The sequence below is a fragment of the Ochotona princeps genome, chromosome 17 (genome assembly GCF_030435755.1).
Source record: "Ochotona princeps isolate mOchPri1 chromosome 17, mOchPri1.hap1, whole genome shotgun sequence".
Classification (NCBI taxonomy): Eukaryota; Metazoa; Chordata; class Mammalia; order Lagomorpha; family Ochotonidae; genus Ochotona; species Ochotona princeps.
Genome location: NC_080848.1, coordinates 24,512,465 through 24,530,438, shown reverse-complemented (window position 1 = coordinate 24,530,438; position 17,974 = coordinate 24,512,465). Strand labels below are relative to the sequence as shown.

Here is a 17,974-nt window from a genome sequence, read left to right as displayed (position 1 = left end):
ACATTTATTACTCCACCTGTATATACTATGATATAAGCAGTCCAAAACAAGACTTCTATTTCTCACTGTGAGGTTTACCACGATGCTTATCAATTCTTTTAATTGGTTTTGTGGTGCAGTTAATTAAAAAAAAAAAAAAAAGGCTGCCTTCTGCGACCCCAGCATCCTAGCCAGTCATGTATGTCCTGGCTATTTTACTTCTGACTCAGGTTCCAGCTTTTGGTATAGAAAAAAGCAGTGGTGTAGAGTTTGAGCCTCTAAAACTGTAAGACTGACAAGATTTTAAAATCTTCTGGGGGCTTGGCGGCGTGGCCTGGTGGCTAAGGTCCTCGCCTTGATCCCATATGGCCGCTGGTTCTAGTCCCGGCAGCTCCACTTCCTCTCTATCTCTCCTCCTCTCAGTATATCTGACTTTGTAATAAAAATAAAATAAATCTTTAAAAAAAAATAAAATCTTCTGTATCTATAGTATTATTTTAAAGACATTAATTGAACTGCAATGTTAATATTCTGTTGTTGAAGGCAAGAACTGTATTTCTGGAACTAAATGGAAGCCTTTTATGATGGTGCAGAGGGGTAAGTAGACACTAGCATCCCATACTGGTGTGCTAGTTTGAGTCCCACCTTCTCTGCTTCCCATCCAGTTCCTCTTACTATGCCTGGAAAATCAGATCATGGCTCAAGTAGCTGCACCCTTGTTACCCATATGGCAAACTTGATTGAGTTCCCTGGTTTCTGGCCTGGAAAGAGACCTAGAACTTAAAGCCTTTTGGGGGGAGTGAACTAGTAGATGGAAGATTCTTGTCTGTTAGTATGCCTTTCAAATAAATATATTACATTTAAAAAGCTATGCTAGCAGTTACTATTCACATATCAACACTGTCACCTTTTCTGAGTTGTTAAAATTTGTCCTTAGGTGAACTCTGGAGAACACATATTGTATTAAGCTAAAGCAATGCAATCAGTTTGGATGGAGACATTTTTAGACCTTTTGGGAAAATAGTCCTTATTGTCATCATTTACATTTTGCTTGTACAGTTATATACTGAAACACTGGTTATATTTTATACATTCCATGTTGTGATCAGCTTAATTATGAAAACAAAGTTTCATTTTTTTTTAGAGAGTGATAATGTACTACACTTTATCATCAATACCTTCTGCAACGTTAGAAGCAGTACTTGCATTTCTTCAGCCTCTGTGTGTGAAGCAATTTCATACAACAGTCTGATCACAATGTTGGTTAGTGCTAGAGTATACAGACATTTCCTTAATTAAATCCTAGATACTGAATTTCCTGCAATTCCCCTGACTACTATTTTCCTGTCTTCCGGGAGAAATTAAGCCTTGCTTGTCTAGCCATGCCTTCATGCCTTAAGGCCACAGGTAATGTGTGAGAAACACTTTCCTGGAAAATATCTTCAATGAAAACCGATTACATGTGCTGGATTTGGGATTGATTCACACTTAACTATTTATTTGTGAATGTTAAACACTGGAAACATGGTAGTTCTTGATTTTTAAGAATGAAAAAACTATAGGTTTTTTTTCTTTGAACAAACACTAGTGAATTGTTACAGATTGTACAATATTAAATAACTGCATCTGTTCAATTTTTTCAGGAATTTGTTTAATGAAAAAGAAAATATGTGGAAACTGGTTAAGACATGCAGCATCAGGAAACATGAAGCAATAGGGAAACAGAGTAGTTAAAGACACAAGATGACCAAGTAACTGCTCTGTGCTGCTGGAGTTCAGATGACTCACCGACCCAGTACACACATGAGTATCACTTTCAAGTACTAATATGAATTTCATGTTTCCAAAAAGTTAGGCATACTGACATACTATTAATCTTTCCCTTTTCAAAAATAAGTAAGTGTATTTTGCCACTCCAAACCTAGCCCAAATCGCCATCGTTTCCTGCCTCAATCCCTGTAATAGCCCTGGTTACTGTTAAAATCCATTTTAAACAACTGCACGGATGATAGTTTAAAATGTGGACGATTTCCTCAGATACAAATAAAATCCAAATTCCTCAATATGGTGTTTGAAGTCCAAGTGATCTCACTATTTCTTGTAATTCTACCCTTATCTGAGATACTCTCCTGCTTGTTCAGATCTGTAAGATGCAGGCTTTGTTCTGTACTCCTCAAACATGTTAAGTTTGCTCTTACTTCTTGTCTTCTGTACTGGACCCTCGAAGCTCTTCCCATAAGTATATTTCCTGGGCTCCAATATGGCTTCTCCAGAGAAGATTTTTTTGCCCATCACCCTAATGTAGCATGCCCACTTACTCACCTCACCCTGCCAGATTTTCTGTATAATGCTCACTGTGAAGTTGTGCGATTTATTTATTTATTTACTTACTTGCCAATATCAGCTGTCATAAGGCCTATGTGTACAATGTTATCCAGGTGTGTCTAGGTCAGGGTCAGGGTCTGGGTCAGTGTCATTGCGGATAATAAACAACTCATGAGGGATTGACACAATGAATCTAAATGACTGCCTTAAGTGATGCACTTTCTCATCATATTTTTTTAAAGAAAATAAACTGTACCAAGAATGAAGACAGCCATTTTTGTAAACTAAGAGTAATTTTCCCATTTAAAACAAAATCAAATCACCGAAGAGTCAATCTGATACACAGCCTTAGAGCAGTGACCTACTTTCATTTGCAGCAACACAAGAGCATCTGTGAGGTTACCATTTCCTTGATTATGGCGATAGATATCTGCTTTGAATAATCATGCCAGAAGAGAATAGGTCTGTGCTTCAAAAATAGGTGAAATTGTCCCACCAAATAACAAAGAACCACACTGATGCTTAGCAAGCATATCTTTCCAAATTCCAGAAGAAAGGTAAATAAATAGCATGATTGTTTTGTTGAAGCAAATATTGTAGTGCTATTCTAAACAGTCTAGCTGAATTTTTCAATATTTACTTTTATTGGAAAGGCAGATTTACAGAGAGAAAGAGATACAGAGAAAAAGATCTTCTCTGACTGCTGGTTCAGTCTTCAAGTGCCCACAATGGTCAGAGCTGAGCTGATCCAAAGACAGGAGCCAGGTGCTTCTTCAGGGTCTCCCATGTGAGTACAGAGTACCAAGGCCTTGGGCCGTCCTATACTGCTTTCTCAGGCTACAAAAAGGGAGCTGGATCAGAAGTGGAGGCAACTGGAACAGCAAATGGCGCCCCAAAGGGATCCTAGTGCACCCAAGCTGAGGATTTAGCCACTGAGCCATTGTGCTGGGCTCTTCAGCTGACTCTTTTTTTAAAGTTACATGTTTCCTTTGATAAATTCATGCTAGTTAATAAAAATAGGCTCTGAGGGAAATGAGAAAAGCAGTGATAATTTGAGGTCTAGAATAAATGAAATGAGAAGAAATATTAAATCTGAGGTTTGGTTCTAGGGGAAGGTAAGGCTCTTAAAGACAAATGACTAAGGCCTTTAAATGTTGTAGTACCTTTTGTCTTAGGCTTACATAACTTACAATTAGTTTCAGAATGTAAGGACAAAGGGCAGCTATCACTGGAATTGTACTTTTAAGTTAAAATATTGTTAATTTCAGATAGGGACACCTGAATCAACCCAAGAATTTTGTATAAACAGGTATATTAAGGCAGATATTCACAGCCTGACAGGGGAAAAGGGTACTTTTCTTCTTAATCACTTGAATAGAAATAATTATTGTATCAATTTGTTTTTTTTAATTATTTTTTCCCATTAATTACAATGCATTATGCGACACAATTTCATAGGTACTGGGATCCTCCCCCCATTCACCCTTAACACCCCCCCCCCCCCCAGTGGATTCCTCCATCCTGATGCATAGCCACAGCTCAAGTTCAGCTGGGATTCCATCATTGCAAGCATATACCATACATAGAGTCCAGCATCCCATTGACCAAATTCAATGACCTCTTAGGGAGGCCCTCTCAGGTCCAAAGGCAGAGCCAGCAGAGTGTCATCCCGATCAACTAGAAGCTCCAACATATCATCAGCAACAATCCAGGTAAGATGAGGCTGCTGCAGAGTCCACTGACTGATATAGACCATCATAGCGTCTCCCCTTGTCCAGTATTTCGCTGCCAACATATAACTGAGGTGGTTGATTGATCTATTCCATCTTCCGTCTTTTCTTGGTTCATGTTCTGATTCCTCCATTATGATTAAGGGAGTTCCCAAAGAAACTTTGAGGTGTTCCCAGACCAGGTTCCTACATGTACTAGTAAGCACAGTGCCCGCCACAATCCATCACCCTGATCAGCTGGTGGTTGCAACTGCTGGGTTGGTTCTATTCTCAGCTCCGACCTCCACTGGAACCAATGAGTACTGCAGCCCATCCTGGTTCTGGCCATCACACACTCATCCTTCACTTAAATCAGTGGGAGGTGTGCTGGTTGGGTGCTGCATTCCTAACCGGCACAGGCAGCCTTGCCTTGGCATTTTGTATTGTAGACTTTTTTTTTTTTTTATCGCAACCGAACCTGGCCAGACCCCCGCACAGCTCTAGCACACAGACTTGCCAGTGGATAACGCGAGCTAACTCAGCCTGGTCCGCCCCCAACCTGAGCCAATGTATGCAAGTGGGTTACTTTCCAACGCCTCTTCTGGGTTGTTTACCTCCTTGCTTCCTGCGTTTATTTGTAGGGTCAGTGTCCTGTCAGAGGAACTGTTCAGGTTCCTCCCTCAGACCCCTTCCTGGTGTCAGGCTTCACGCATATTGTATCAATTTGTAATAGTTGAATATCCATATCTCTATATTTAAGAAATGCTATAGGGTCTAGCATGATGGCTCAGTGGCTAAATTCCTACCTTATATGCACCAGGATCCCATATGAGCACCAGTTTATATTATGGTTGCCTCACTTCCAATCCAGCTCCCTGCCTGTGGCCTGGGAAAGCAATAGAGGACTTGGGACCCTGCACCCACAAGGGAGACTTGGAAGAAGCTCCTGGCTTCAGATTGGCTCAGCTCCAGCTGTTTACAGCTACTTGGGGAGTGAACCAGTGGATGGAAGATCTTTCTATCTGTCCTTTTCACCATAAATCCAATCTGCCTTTTGAACAAAAATAAGTAAATATTTACCAAAAAATAGCATTGAAAAAGGAAAAAAGAAATGCTGTAATAAATAAGTACATATTTATACCTATCTCATTTTTTGACAAGAACACCAATAAGGATTGAGTTAAAATATATGACCGTTAAAACCACCTTTTTTTGCATTTTTTTACATTTTATTATTATTATTGCTATCATTTTACGATACAGTTCCATATTCCCTTATCCCCTCCCCAATTCCCTCCCACCCACCTAGTTCCTCTATATCATTATTAACATATAGTTCTTCATACTCTGTCATATGTTCATCATTGCGGGCATGGACAATGGCAGAGTCCAGAATCCTATTGTCAAGATATAGTAAACAGTTTCATTGTAAGTCCATCTTTGTCAAAACCACTTTTTCAACTTGAAAAAATCCTTCAAATGTACATTTCAAAGCTTACGATATATTTTACAAAACTGATTGCCAAGCATGCTGTATCAATTGTTATTCCCTTCTGTAGTGGATAAGAATCCTCTTTCATCTTTAATTGTAGCAGCCCCAGATGGTTCCTAAATTAGATGATTTAAAAATATACATATATATCAATAATTTAAGGAAGGAAAGTATATATCTTCTACACAAAGATTCCTGCCCATTCCTTTATTCAGATACTATTTAGATCCTTGTGGATATAGATACTCTAGATCCAACTGCTCATCTTATTCTCTGCATCTCTTGTCACAACAGTTCTCTTCATCCTATCTTTTAAGATTCACACACAAACATACACACATACACACAGAGAGAAGCTAAGTTTTAAAATATCCTTTCTAAGTACAGGAGCAGACTGCAAACATTTTATTCCATCTTTATTCTACAGTCCATTCTGAATCTTGACAGATGTATTTCCTGCGTCACTACTTTTCATAGTCATACATTTGTATGTATACCTATCTATTTGCTATAAGCACTTCAATTACTACACATTTGTATGCTGTATATTTTACTTATAGCAGTTTGAATTTATAAACACTCAAGACTTGTTTGAGATCTTTAAAAGGATATGTGGATCCTGTGGCTGCCTTAACATTCAACAAAACATCTTTTGGAGTTACTGTCTCAAACCTCAGGCTGGCCAACATGGCCTTGGGGAGACACAGCAGGCTGAATGCAGCAATGAGAGCTAAACCCAGAGGCTGCTGTGAGGAGTGACTTGGCATTTGGTGCAAACTGCGTTGCCATCTCCTTTTATGTTAAAGAATCCTTTGTCCTACTGTGTGTCAGATCCTTTCTAAAGGACCAGGCTGCAAACGGCCTTGTGCTTGACAGAATCGGTAGGAACACTGAGGATTTCAACAAATGCCACTGACTCACTAAGATGAAAAGGAGAGAAAAGAGTCCATCTACCTTTCACTTGATCCATTACCTCTTCCAACTACAACATACCACGGGGACCCTCCTTCCAGAGGTCCCATCAGTTATTCCTGTGAGTGAGTGTTACTGTTGCAAAAAGAAAAGAGCGGCAAGTGGCCATCTTTGCTTTTGAAGAGTTTTGTCTGTTATATTCTATTTGTCATTTCCATGGAAACCTTGAAGGAACGTAGACAGAAGCCAGTGCTTATGGTGCCAATTTACAAAGATGTCAAATAAGATCTCTTTTTATTACAAGTCTCTGGGATATCTGGCCAGATTTTGTTTCATTATATATTTAAAGCAAAATTGTAGTTTCCCATATGATTGAAGAATTATTTTATCATTCCACATGTCAATCAAATATTATGGTGCTAAACAGTTCTTTATGATGAACATTACACTAAAGCATTAAAATGATACAGACCAGGTCAATATGGACGGAGAGCAACACCAGCATATTCAGTGATTGAAAACACATCATCTTTTAATGCCTTATTAGAAGGAATGAAACAGCTTAAGGCTAAGATACTGATTCAACCAATCAGTCACAGTTTCCTGTGACGGTAATATTCTAAATCAAAATCAATGATAACATTAAATGTTACATATTAAGGAAGAATCTAATTTCAAAAGCATTCTAAGTATACTAATCACTAATATTTTATAAGTGTTCAGGTTGAAAGAAGTAGAGGCAATAATAATTTGACATCTGCCATGGTGAGAAAATAAATTTAAATTATCTGCTTTAAATCATAAAAACATGGCTCCACTAAGAGCCTAAGTCACAACATTTCTATACAGAACATGTTAAATCACTATGAGTTCTGCTAGGTACTTCAGAGGAATTTAATTTAATGCCCCAATCCCATTGCCTAGAAATTATGTTCCACTTATTTTATAAGAGGAAATAGACTCTGAGATTAAACAGTCAAAGGAGGTGGTATGGGGCACCTCTAGGAAACTTTAGGGACTGTGAAGAATGCTGTTTACATGGATCCAAACTGTTGCTGAGGACAGATGTGCCCTGGTTCACATAGCCCTCTGTTAGCAGTATTCTGATGGCCATGTCTGCAACACTTCAGGAAGCATTCACATTGTCTGTGATTCCAAAGAAGGGGTTCATACTCTAAACATGGATGTAAAATGTATATAGGTGCATATCGCTGGCAAGAGAGTTTTACATCAGGTTTCCACAGCCTTCACTATTAAAGTATCTCCTAGATAGTCCGTGGACCCTGATTCTAAGTTATAAGAACCAGAAAATATTTTCTTTCATATTTCTGAGATAATTCTACAGTACAACATTCTAGGGTACACACACTAAGAACAAAATGGAAGCAACTGCTCATGTTTCTGCTACTTGGCATAATCAGACTCCCATAGCAAAGCAATCGGGGGAGGGTTGCTGATGCCTTGCCTACCTCAAGGTAGAAATTTTCTGTTTCCCAATACTTACACAGAAAAACTGCTTAAAGAACAAAAAAAACAACTGAACTGAGTTTATCAAAGTCATCAAAAATTATCAAATGCTAAAATATTGTCATATAAAGTTCTGATTAAATACACCAACATGAGCAATTACATTTCTAAATGAAAGGATTATATAGAAACTATTCACTGGTTTTACACAGAAAACCATGTATATTCTTCCAACGAACAAAAAAGTACAGATGGAATTTTTCACCGTTGTTCCAAAGAAGCTCTGCTGAATTTCAAGTATTTTCTTTGAATAATTATGTTTGACAGGTATAAAGGTTAATGTTAGTAAGGTAATTACAATTACTGATGGCAATGTCCACTGGGCTATGTCTATGCAAGTGTTTCCTTCCATGGTTCTACTCCAGCATAAAAATGCCTGGCATAGAAAATTCCAGGTTTAAACATAATAAATTAGTAATGATTATTTCCATTCCTTCCCCAAACCATGGAATTTATTCATGTCATGATTTTTTTGTGGATTTCTGACATATAATTCAATTTTTAAAACATATTTATTTAGAAAACATATACTTCTTTAGGGCCCAGCAAGGTAGCCTAGTGGGAAAATTGCATGCTATTTTAATCAATAATATGGGCCCAGTGTGATGCATTGGCCTAGTAGCTAAGTCCTCACTTTGTTAACCGCCAGGATCCCACATGGGCACTGGTTCATGTCCTGGCTGTTCCACTTCCCATCCAGCTCCTTGCTGGTGGCCTGGGAAAGCAGTAGAGCATGGCCCAAAGCCTTGGGACCTTGTACCCTTGTGTGAGACCCAGGTAGGCTCCTGACTCCTGGCTTGGATTGACTCAGTTTCGGCCATTGTGGCCACTAGGGGAGTGAACCAATGGATGAAAGATCTTTCTGTCTCTCCTAAATCTGTCTTTCCAATAAAAAAAAAAAAAAAACCTCTTTTTAAAACATCAATAATATCATGTACCTATATCAATCTATGCGCATGGATGTCACATTTGTGTCAACTGCATGTGTAGGTGTAAGTACGGGATGACTATATCTCATAACATAGTTATAAATTCACCTATTTAAATATGAACTAGTTTATTTTAAATCACCGTCTTTATAGCAATTCTAGGCTATGTCTCTGAATTTTATAAATTATGAGTATAGTTAGGTAAATTGTAATTTTTATTGCAGAAAATAAATGCTAGAAATAACTATAAAAAAGAGTTGTCAAAAGCACTTCAGATATAGGAAGAGAGAAATATGAAAATTTCCAGTCATCTAGTTTCCCCTCTGGTTTCTATCTGCTGGTATGTCAGGTGCTAGTCAGGGCATCGCTCTGGTCCTTTTTCTAGTCCAGTGCTGACTCCAGGGGTATTTAAGTGACAGATCATGCAGTTCCTTTACAGGGGTGTTTGCTTGGCCCCAGCTTAAGGAGCAAATGCCTGAGCCAGCAGCTTTGAAGGTAGGGAACTGGTTCAGCTATTCCATAGTCCTCTGATTAATTACCCTGCTGACTGCTTCCAGGTCTGTTTCTCCTCTTCCTATGACCCTACGTTTCCTTCACTATGGCTCTACTTAACTGTTTCAGCAGTCTTGTCTTTGATCTCTACTGTATTTGAGTCCTCTGCTCATCTGGGTTATAGCTTCAATCATACTCCATCTGCTGTGTATTATCAAAAAATTCTTCAATGTTAATCCACTCTTCCAGATTTTTAGTGTTGCTATTGGCTCATTTTTATACTTAAAATTTACCCACTTGAAACAGACTTTGGATGGAAGAAGCAGTAAAGACATGTGTCAATTAGCAGGAGGCCATTTTGCACACTTTAAAGCAAACATTTTTACCCTACAGGTGGTACGTTAAAATATTTAGCTATCAATTTTAGTGTAGACAAACGAACATATTTAACAGTATTATACTGTCAGGCTTGAAAGTTTCCATTTGTTACAGGAGTTATCCAAAAAACAAATAAGAAAAAGAATGAGAAGAACTTACAATCCATATCAAGTATGGCACGGATGGATTTGACCAGTTCCTTACACTCCAGCAGCAGGGTTGCTGGGATGTTTCGGCCAGTCCTTCCTCCCAGTGGTGTCAGGGAAGTCTGAGAAGCAAAAGCAGCTCTTCTTTCACTATGAGAGCAAAAAAACAGTTGAACTTCTTGTACAAGAGATACCATTCATCTTGGTTAAATCTAAATTTGTATTACACAGCTGTATAAAATATTCCTATTTCCAGCAACATTATATTCTAACAGCCATGTATTAAGTAATTCCTACATAAATATTTATCTGCTTTCAATTCTTAATTATATAATAAACAGGTATATTTAAAAAGCTAATTTGGTGTTTTGTAAGGACAAATGAACAGAACGATGGTCTATTTTTTAAATCAGCTACTGGGTTAATTTTCTGAATGCCTGTATTTTGCTAACATGATCTAGCCCTTCATTTGGTTTTATAATAATTCAAATTTAGCATATGAGCATAAATTTACTCAACATTTACTATTACCTCCAGTAATGCTACGTACATTCTCTCTGTTTGCTCCTGAAATTACCTCTTCAATATTTCCACTTATTACCCCTAAATTGGAAACAACTCAGTGCATTTGTATCACTTCTTAGAAATGTGAGTTACCAAAAAGGAATGTATTTTGAAATAATTAAAAATTTGATATATGCTTTTCCTCAAAAAATCAGAACTTTTGGTGAAAAGGGGCAATTTTAAACTGAGGTTAAACCATCCTTAGTTTAAAAAAATCTATCTTCTTGGGCTCAACACGGTACCCCTAGTGGTTAAAGTCCTCCCTTGTACGCACCAGGATCCCATATGAGTGCCAGTCCATGTCCCAGCTACTCTACTTTCCATCCAGCTCCCTGCTTGTGGCCTGGGAAAGCAGTAGAGGACAGCCCAAAGCCTTGGGACCCTGCACCACGTGGGAGACCCGGAGAAGGCTCTGAGCTTCCTGGCTTCTTATCGGAGGAGCTTTGGCTGTTGTGGTCACTTGGGGAGTGAATCAACAGACCGAAGATCTTCCTCTTTGTCTCTCCTCTCTGTATACCCGGATTTCCAATAAAAATAAATAAATAATAATAATAATAAATCCATCTTCTTAGGCATGATGGAATTCATTCACAAGGAGAAATTACAGCATTAATTTTCAAATTCAAATGCGTAACTTTTAGTTGTCAGCCAAAATCCATAAAGAAGATATGGTATATCAAAACATGTTTTAAAGAACCAGATTTTGCGGGGCCCGGCGGCATGGCCTAGCGGCTAAAGTCCTCGCCTTGAACACCCTGGGATCCCATATGGGCGCCAGTTCTAATCCCGGCAGCTCCACTTCCCATCCAGCTCCCTGCTTGTGGCCTGGGAAAGCAGTTGAGGACGGCCCAATGCACTGGGACCCTGCACCCGCGTGGGAGACCCGGAAGAGGTTCCTGGCTCCTGGCTTCGGATTGGCGCGCACCGGCCCGTTGCGGCTCACTTGGGTAGTGAAAACATCGGATGGAAGATCTTCCTCTCTGTCTCTCCTCCTCTCTGTATATCCGGCTTTCCAATAATAATAAAATCTTTAAAAAAAAAAAAAAAAGAACCAGATTTTGCTACTCTAACATTCTAAGATATGATGAAAAGTTTCTCAATACAGTTGTCTAAAATTTTTTCTATAAAATAGTTTAAGGCAAGGGTAGATACTGGCTTCTAAATAGTTATTTTAAAAATGTATAATAGTGCTCGCTCCGGCAGCACATATACTAAAACTGGAACGATATAGAGAAGATTAGCATGGCCCCTGCGCAAGGATGACAAGCAAATTTGTGAAGCGTTCCATATTTTTGTATATGCTTGCAATGGGGGGAATCTCAACTGAACTTGAACTGTGGTTATGCAACAAGGTGGAGGAATCCACCATGGTGGGAGGATTTGGGGAGGTGTGGGGAGAATCCAAGTACCTATGAAACTGTGTCACATAATACAATGTAATTAATGAATTAAAAATAATAAATAAATAAATAAATAAAAGAAAAAAATGTATAATATCAAATAAAGTTATTTAAAAAAAACCTTACAGCTTCTAAATCTTCAAATTATAGCCAAAGTCAAAGTGAGACCACAAGGATGAGGGTGGGGTTGGTGGACATATTTAGCTCATTTAAGGAAATATAGCTACTGAATAATTTAATTTTTTTTTAAAAAGGATTCATATAATTATAACCAATATTGAAAACAATAAAAATTCACATTCTTTCATTATAAGAAATAAAATATTGCCTTAAAATGAGTTTAACAGTGAGTGACCCTGGAGCACTTATGGTTCCGATGCTGCATCCCACACTGGGTGCCGTTAGACTCCTAGCTCTGGGACTGACTCCTGCAGCCTGCCCGTTCACACCCTGCCTGCTTAGCCACAGTGATGGCTGAAACAACTGGGAGAACAGTTACTCTATGTTTCTCCTTAAGTCTCTTAAATAAATAATTTACTCTAAAATGAAAAAATTAGAGTGGATCCAAGATGGCTGAGTAGAGAGAAGCCGTGCTGACTTCAGCCACAGAAAGTAACTAGATAATCAAAGGGAACACTCTGTTCCCATGCGACGGACTGAAATTTGCAGTGGAGAAGTGACATAACAAAACAGAGATTCTGTGGGACAGTGTGGAAATAAGACACGTGTTGCCACTGCAGCTGCCTGTGCCACCAGCCAACCCTGCATCTGTGCAGCCAGCTTCCAGGTGCCAGCTGGGAAACAATATCTTCCCAAGACAAGGAAAAAGTTGTTGCAGCGACCTGCTACAGGTGGCTGTAACTGAGGGACAATCCTACAGTTCCCTACCAAATACAGGTCCAGCTTGCAAAGCTCTCTTTGTAATGAAAAGTGAAGGTATGTTGTCTCCCTACGCCCCTCTGCTCCCAGAAGTACCACATTCAACTGATGGTGCAGAGTGGCAGCCTATCTCTCTTCTGACTCAGTAAACATTAAGTAGTTTCATTGCTATCATGAAACAACAACAACAAAAAACATATCCAGAGTCAGGACAATTTATAGGGAAGAGAGCAGTTTCCCTGCATCCTGCAGACATGGGATTTGGGAACAAGCCTCAGAACTGTGCTCACTCACACTACATGATCCAGAGTTCTTTGCTTCCTAGGACTAGCACCACAGGAGCCTATACAAATATATTCAGAACAGAGCTGAGCAAGTTTCTTCTGTACTGCCTAGGTCATGGTGTTGGGAGTCCTCATAAACTGTCACACAAGAGACCACTGTATCACTTACACACATAGCTAATGTTAATGAAAGGAAAAGGAATTATCAGAGGTTACATTGCTAGGCTTGCTTTAGAACTAAGGTCAAAGAAACAAGCCGACAATATCTTGCATTCCATAACCCACTCCATAGAGAAGTAGTGACTGTTACCTCAGATACACAGACATCAATACATGAACAGAGGAAATACAAGAAAGCAAGGTAGTGTGACACCTCTGAAATAACACAAAAAATTCTCCAGAAATAGATCCTTATCTGAAGGAAATCTAAAACAATGCCAGAAATACAATTAAAAGTAACGGGTTTTACCTAAGAAACCACGATGCAGTGCAAGAAAATATGAATAAACAGTTGATAGAAATAAAGGAAATAAGAACATGAATAAAACATTCAGTGAAGAGACAAAATTACTAAAACAAGAAAAAAAACAAACTGAAATTTTGGTAATAAAAATGTCAATGAAATAAAAAAGACACAATTGAGCATTGCAACAGAACATAGGAAAACATTTCTGACAAGATTTGATAAAAATAAAGAGAAAAGAATTAGAAGAGTGGAGAAAGCTTGTATGAAATATGAGATATTATTAAGCAATTAAATATTTTAAATAAATTTTCAGGGATTATAGAAGAGAAGAAAATGAAAATGGTATTGAGAATCTATTAAAATAATAGCTGAAAATATCCCAGTAACTAAGTCATCCATCAATGAAAAGTCCCTTAGGCTTCCCTGCCTAATCCTACAAATTCTTCACAGCAGAAACTAATAGCAAATACTTTTCAAAAATTCCAAAATACTGAACAGCATGGATCTTGGACAAATTCTTTTTATGATGCTGGAATCACTTTGATAGCAAAACCAATAAATATATAACATAAAAAGAGAGCTACAAACCTATATTCTTGATGAACACAGATTAAAAAATCTCAACAAAATACAACCCGGATATAAAACTGCATCAAAAGATTATACATCATGATCAAGTGGTATTTATGTAACACAAACAAAATTGGGTCAACACTTGCATATCAATAAAAGTCATAAATGTCCAGAAATTTCATTTACACAAAAAGGATCCCCAAAAATGTGCCTTCGTATCTTTTTTCTAATACATTACAAAAGAGCACCTGATGGCATCTTCAAATTATCTGAGTTATTTATTATTCTAATCATAATCACCAGGTGGAAAATTTAATCAGTGACCATACATTGTGGAATGTGGAAATACTCTTACCTCAAATTTGATAAAGAAATAGAATTATCAGAAAATGCTTCTTGAATAGCCTAGCAACAAACAAGAGAGTGAAGGAAATATGTAAGTTAAACAATTTTTAAAAAGTATAATTAATTAATTAAACAAACTCCCCTTCCCTGTGATTAAACAGATGTTTCTAATGTATGGAAAAAAATAAATTATGTTCATATGCAACTCAGAAACATAGCAGCTATAAAATTTCTTTTTAAGGTCAATATTTATCAAATTATGTTTGTATAGCAAACGTGAGTTTTAGGTAAAGTTCACTAGAACATGGTATACAGGTGGGCTCTATGGCACAGGGGCATGCCTTCATGTCATACTGGAGTGCCAGTTCTAATCCTGTGTATTCTGCTTCTGATCTAACTTCCTACTAATGCATCCTGGGAGGCAGCACATGATGGTTCAATAGTTAGCTCCCTGCCACCCACATGGAAGACCTGAGTGGAGTTGGCTGGTTCAGCCTTGGGAGTTGTACCCATGTGTGCACTGAACCAGCAGGTTGAAGTTTCTCTTCTTTCCTTCTATCTTTTAATCTCCCTTTCCTTTTTCCTCCTTCTCTCTGTTGCTCTGCCTTTCAAGAAGATAAAAACATATAGCTATTACAAAATAGAGTTTATATTTGTGATTATGTCAGTCCATTTCTATTATTTCTCTTAACAATATGCATAATATTAGTTTTTTCACTATCTAGGTAATTCTAAATCTGACAATAAGTCAGTAACACTGCTTTCAGCCTGGCGGATGTTTTACTAACCACCCGATACCATGACATTTATCGATAGATCAGTTGCTCACACATTTCTTAAAAAACAGTTATAATGCAATATAATGTCAAGATCTATAGCAGGTGGTTTCTTCAACTGCTTTGATATCAAAATCTTAAACTCTCCATGTATCTTACATTTAATGGTATAGCAATTGCACATAACCTATGTATAGCCGCTCATGCAATTAAGCACTTCTAGATTATAATACACAATGAGAATGTTATACAAAAGCCTGTTCTACCACTTTATGAAAAGATAAGAATCAAGTCTGTGCATGTTTAGCACATATACAATCATTGTAAACCTAACTACGCAGTTCAGAAAGTGAGTGGGAGACAGACACTGCTCACACAGAGATCACTGACAAGAGATTGAGGATCTATGAGATGACAGAACACAGCAGTGTGTGCCTAACATTGCTTCATTTTTGTGGACAAAACACAGTGCTTTCTTGACACATGCCAAATTCAAATTTTGCTTTTTGGAACCTCCTGGACATACTGCTCTGCTGAATATTTCTGATGTGCTTTTGGCTAAATCTATATGTATGTGAAATCTATGGATATGGAAGTCTGACTATAACAGAAAAACTCACCTCCATAAAATGAAGAAGTTTTTCAGTGGATGCCTCATAAGCTTTTCGGGCCATTTCTGATTTCCGCAGCTGGCAATCAAGTACTGTGACCCTCTTTCTTAAATCCTGAACACTTTCCTGGATAGAGATATCAAAAGACGAATCTCAATGTATCTTTTCGACTTTCAATCACTGTTTCCTATTTCCAGGTTTTAAGAACCAAAACTCAACATTTCCATGTCCCTTTTTTTCAGTTAATCTATTTACCTTCTGATTTTGAGGGAGTAACTATTTACACAGATGTTATTACCTTTATCAGATAACTTGAATATGATTTTATTGATTCTTACAGTAAACATTTAAATTTGTTTATAGGTTTTTCTTTTCTTTGGAAAAGATGCTGACATAAGCCCTTACCAATGTACCAGAACTAAAAATGCTAGATACACACACACACAATATAAATTAATCCAATGAAAAGCTAAAGAAGCAGGGGAGTAGAATGATTTCAAAGAGCACAGCAAAAGCAATGGTAAGAGATTGCACCATAGCAAGAGAGCACTGAGGCATAGTTTGCTTTGAGGATATGTGTTCAGATTTGACAGCCTACAGTTTGCGGGTCTATCAGCATAAATAACAAGCAGAAGAACTTTAGTGGGAGACTTGGAAGAAAAAATGTTTACAAAGGTATGTAGTGCTTTTATTTTGGTTTTGCTAAGTAATTACAAGGAAAAATTTTTTAATAATACTCTCCTGAATAATTCCTAACAGGATTAGGGCCAAAATTCATATGACTTTGTGGCCTGAAAATCCACAAGCTTAAAATTTACATTAAATTGGTCCCAGGATAATGAAAGCAAACACAAAACTTCTCTGGAAGGATATTTTCTATAGTTAGACTTCAAAGAATTCCCATACATCATATGCCAAAAGACATGACCAAACAAAATTACAGACATCACTAAAAATATGAGAAAATAAGTTTCATGACTAAAATTCAGCTGAGGGAAACATAGATTGAAGATATTAGCATGATCCAGATATATGATAAAGATAATTGTGTTCAATATATTTTAAGAATTAAGAGAGAATTAAAAGTAGACCAAAGGGTCAAGAAACTACCAATATAGATTCAGAGAAAAAAAAAGCAACTCCCTAAATAAAATGTAGTTATAATTAAACTACAATTTGATATACGGTTTTAATATTCAATTAGATATAGTTAAAAAAAGAATGCATGAACTGGAAGACAGGGGTAAAGAAACATGTCACAATAGAACAGAAGACAAAAATTGAAATATGAATATAAAATAGGTAAGGAGAAACATTTAGAAGATATGGTATATACTCCATTTGAATTACACAAAATCAATTAGAAGGGATGGAAGAGAATTAGCTTCAGATAATGTACAGGGGGATTATGAGATCGCACAGGTGGCAGCAGCTCAGGGTTTTCCAGAAATGGCAAAAGACACTGATAAGGAAGCAGGACGATTCCAAGAGCATAAATTGCAGTAAGACAACACATGACTAAATGTAGTGAAAATGCTGAATGTCAAAGCCAACTACGTCTTCAAAGCACACACAAGATAACCAAATGCAAGCAAGTGACAGACTGACAGCTGACATCACAGAAATGAAGTAATAATGAATGGATTCAAATAAAACAATACTTGAAATGCAGCAAAACTGTAACTCAAGACCGAAATTCTTTTCAAACAAAATGTAGATATTTGTTGCCCACAATCTTACTAAATGAATTTCTTAAAGGTGTATTTCATGAAGAAAGGATATGATCCCAACACTAAGAAAGAACACTGAGTACAGAAACGATAAATATATAAGGTTTACCTAAACAAATTTTAGATACAAAAGAAGTTACTATATTACCTAATTTGTGAAACTAATATTCAAGACAAAATAGAAATTAAGTAGGAACTGTTCATTGGATTTATGCTCTGACATGCTTATGTGTTTAGAAGAAGGGAATAGCATAAATGAATTCTATAATATGGTAAAACAGAACATAAAATGGCTAGACTATCAAAATCACAATCATAAAGTAAAACTGCTAACACATCAGAAGGAAATCCATGCAATGGTACAGGGAGACAAAATAGAAATGTAAACCAATCAAAAAGTCAAGAAATAAAAACAAAACACACCAGACAATAAGATATATGAAGAGGCAAACAGGAA

General features: G+C 37.3%; 1 protein-coding gene and 1 non-coding gene across 3 annotated transcripts in view; one reads left to right on the top strand and one right to left on the bottom strand.

The window, feature by feature from the left end:
* Positions 1-17,974, bottom strand: part of STXBP4 (syntaxin binding protein 4) — a 150,597-nt gene that overhangs the window by 55,193 nt on the left and 77,430 nt on the right. For both annotated transcript variants that reach the window (XM_058675272.1, XM_058675271.1), the window contains exons 14-16: positions 15,797-15,913; positions 14,411-14,460; positions 9,903-10,039 (exon numbers count right to left, since the gene is read on the bottom strand). In XM_058675272.1, coding sequence (XP_058531255.1) covers positions 9,903-10,039; positions 14,411-14,460; positions 15,797-15,913 — 304 coding nt within the window. The remainder of the gene's footprint in view (positions 1-9,902; positions 10,040-14,410; positions 14,461-15,796; positions 15,914-17,974) is intronic.
* On the top strand, positions 11,641-11,747 carry LOC118759679 (U6 spliceosomal RNA). Its single transcript, XR_004996337.2, has one exon. It is a non-coding gene; the product is annotated as a U6 spliceosomal RNA (small nuclear RNA).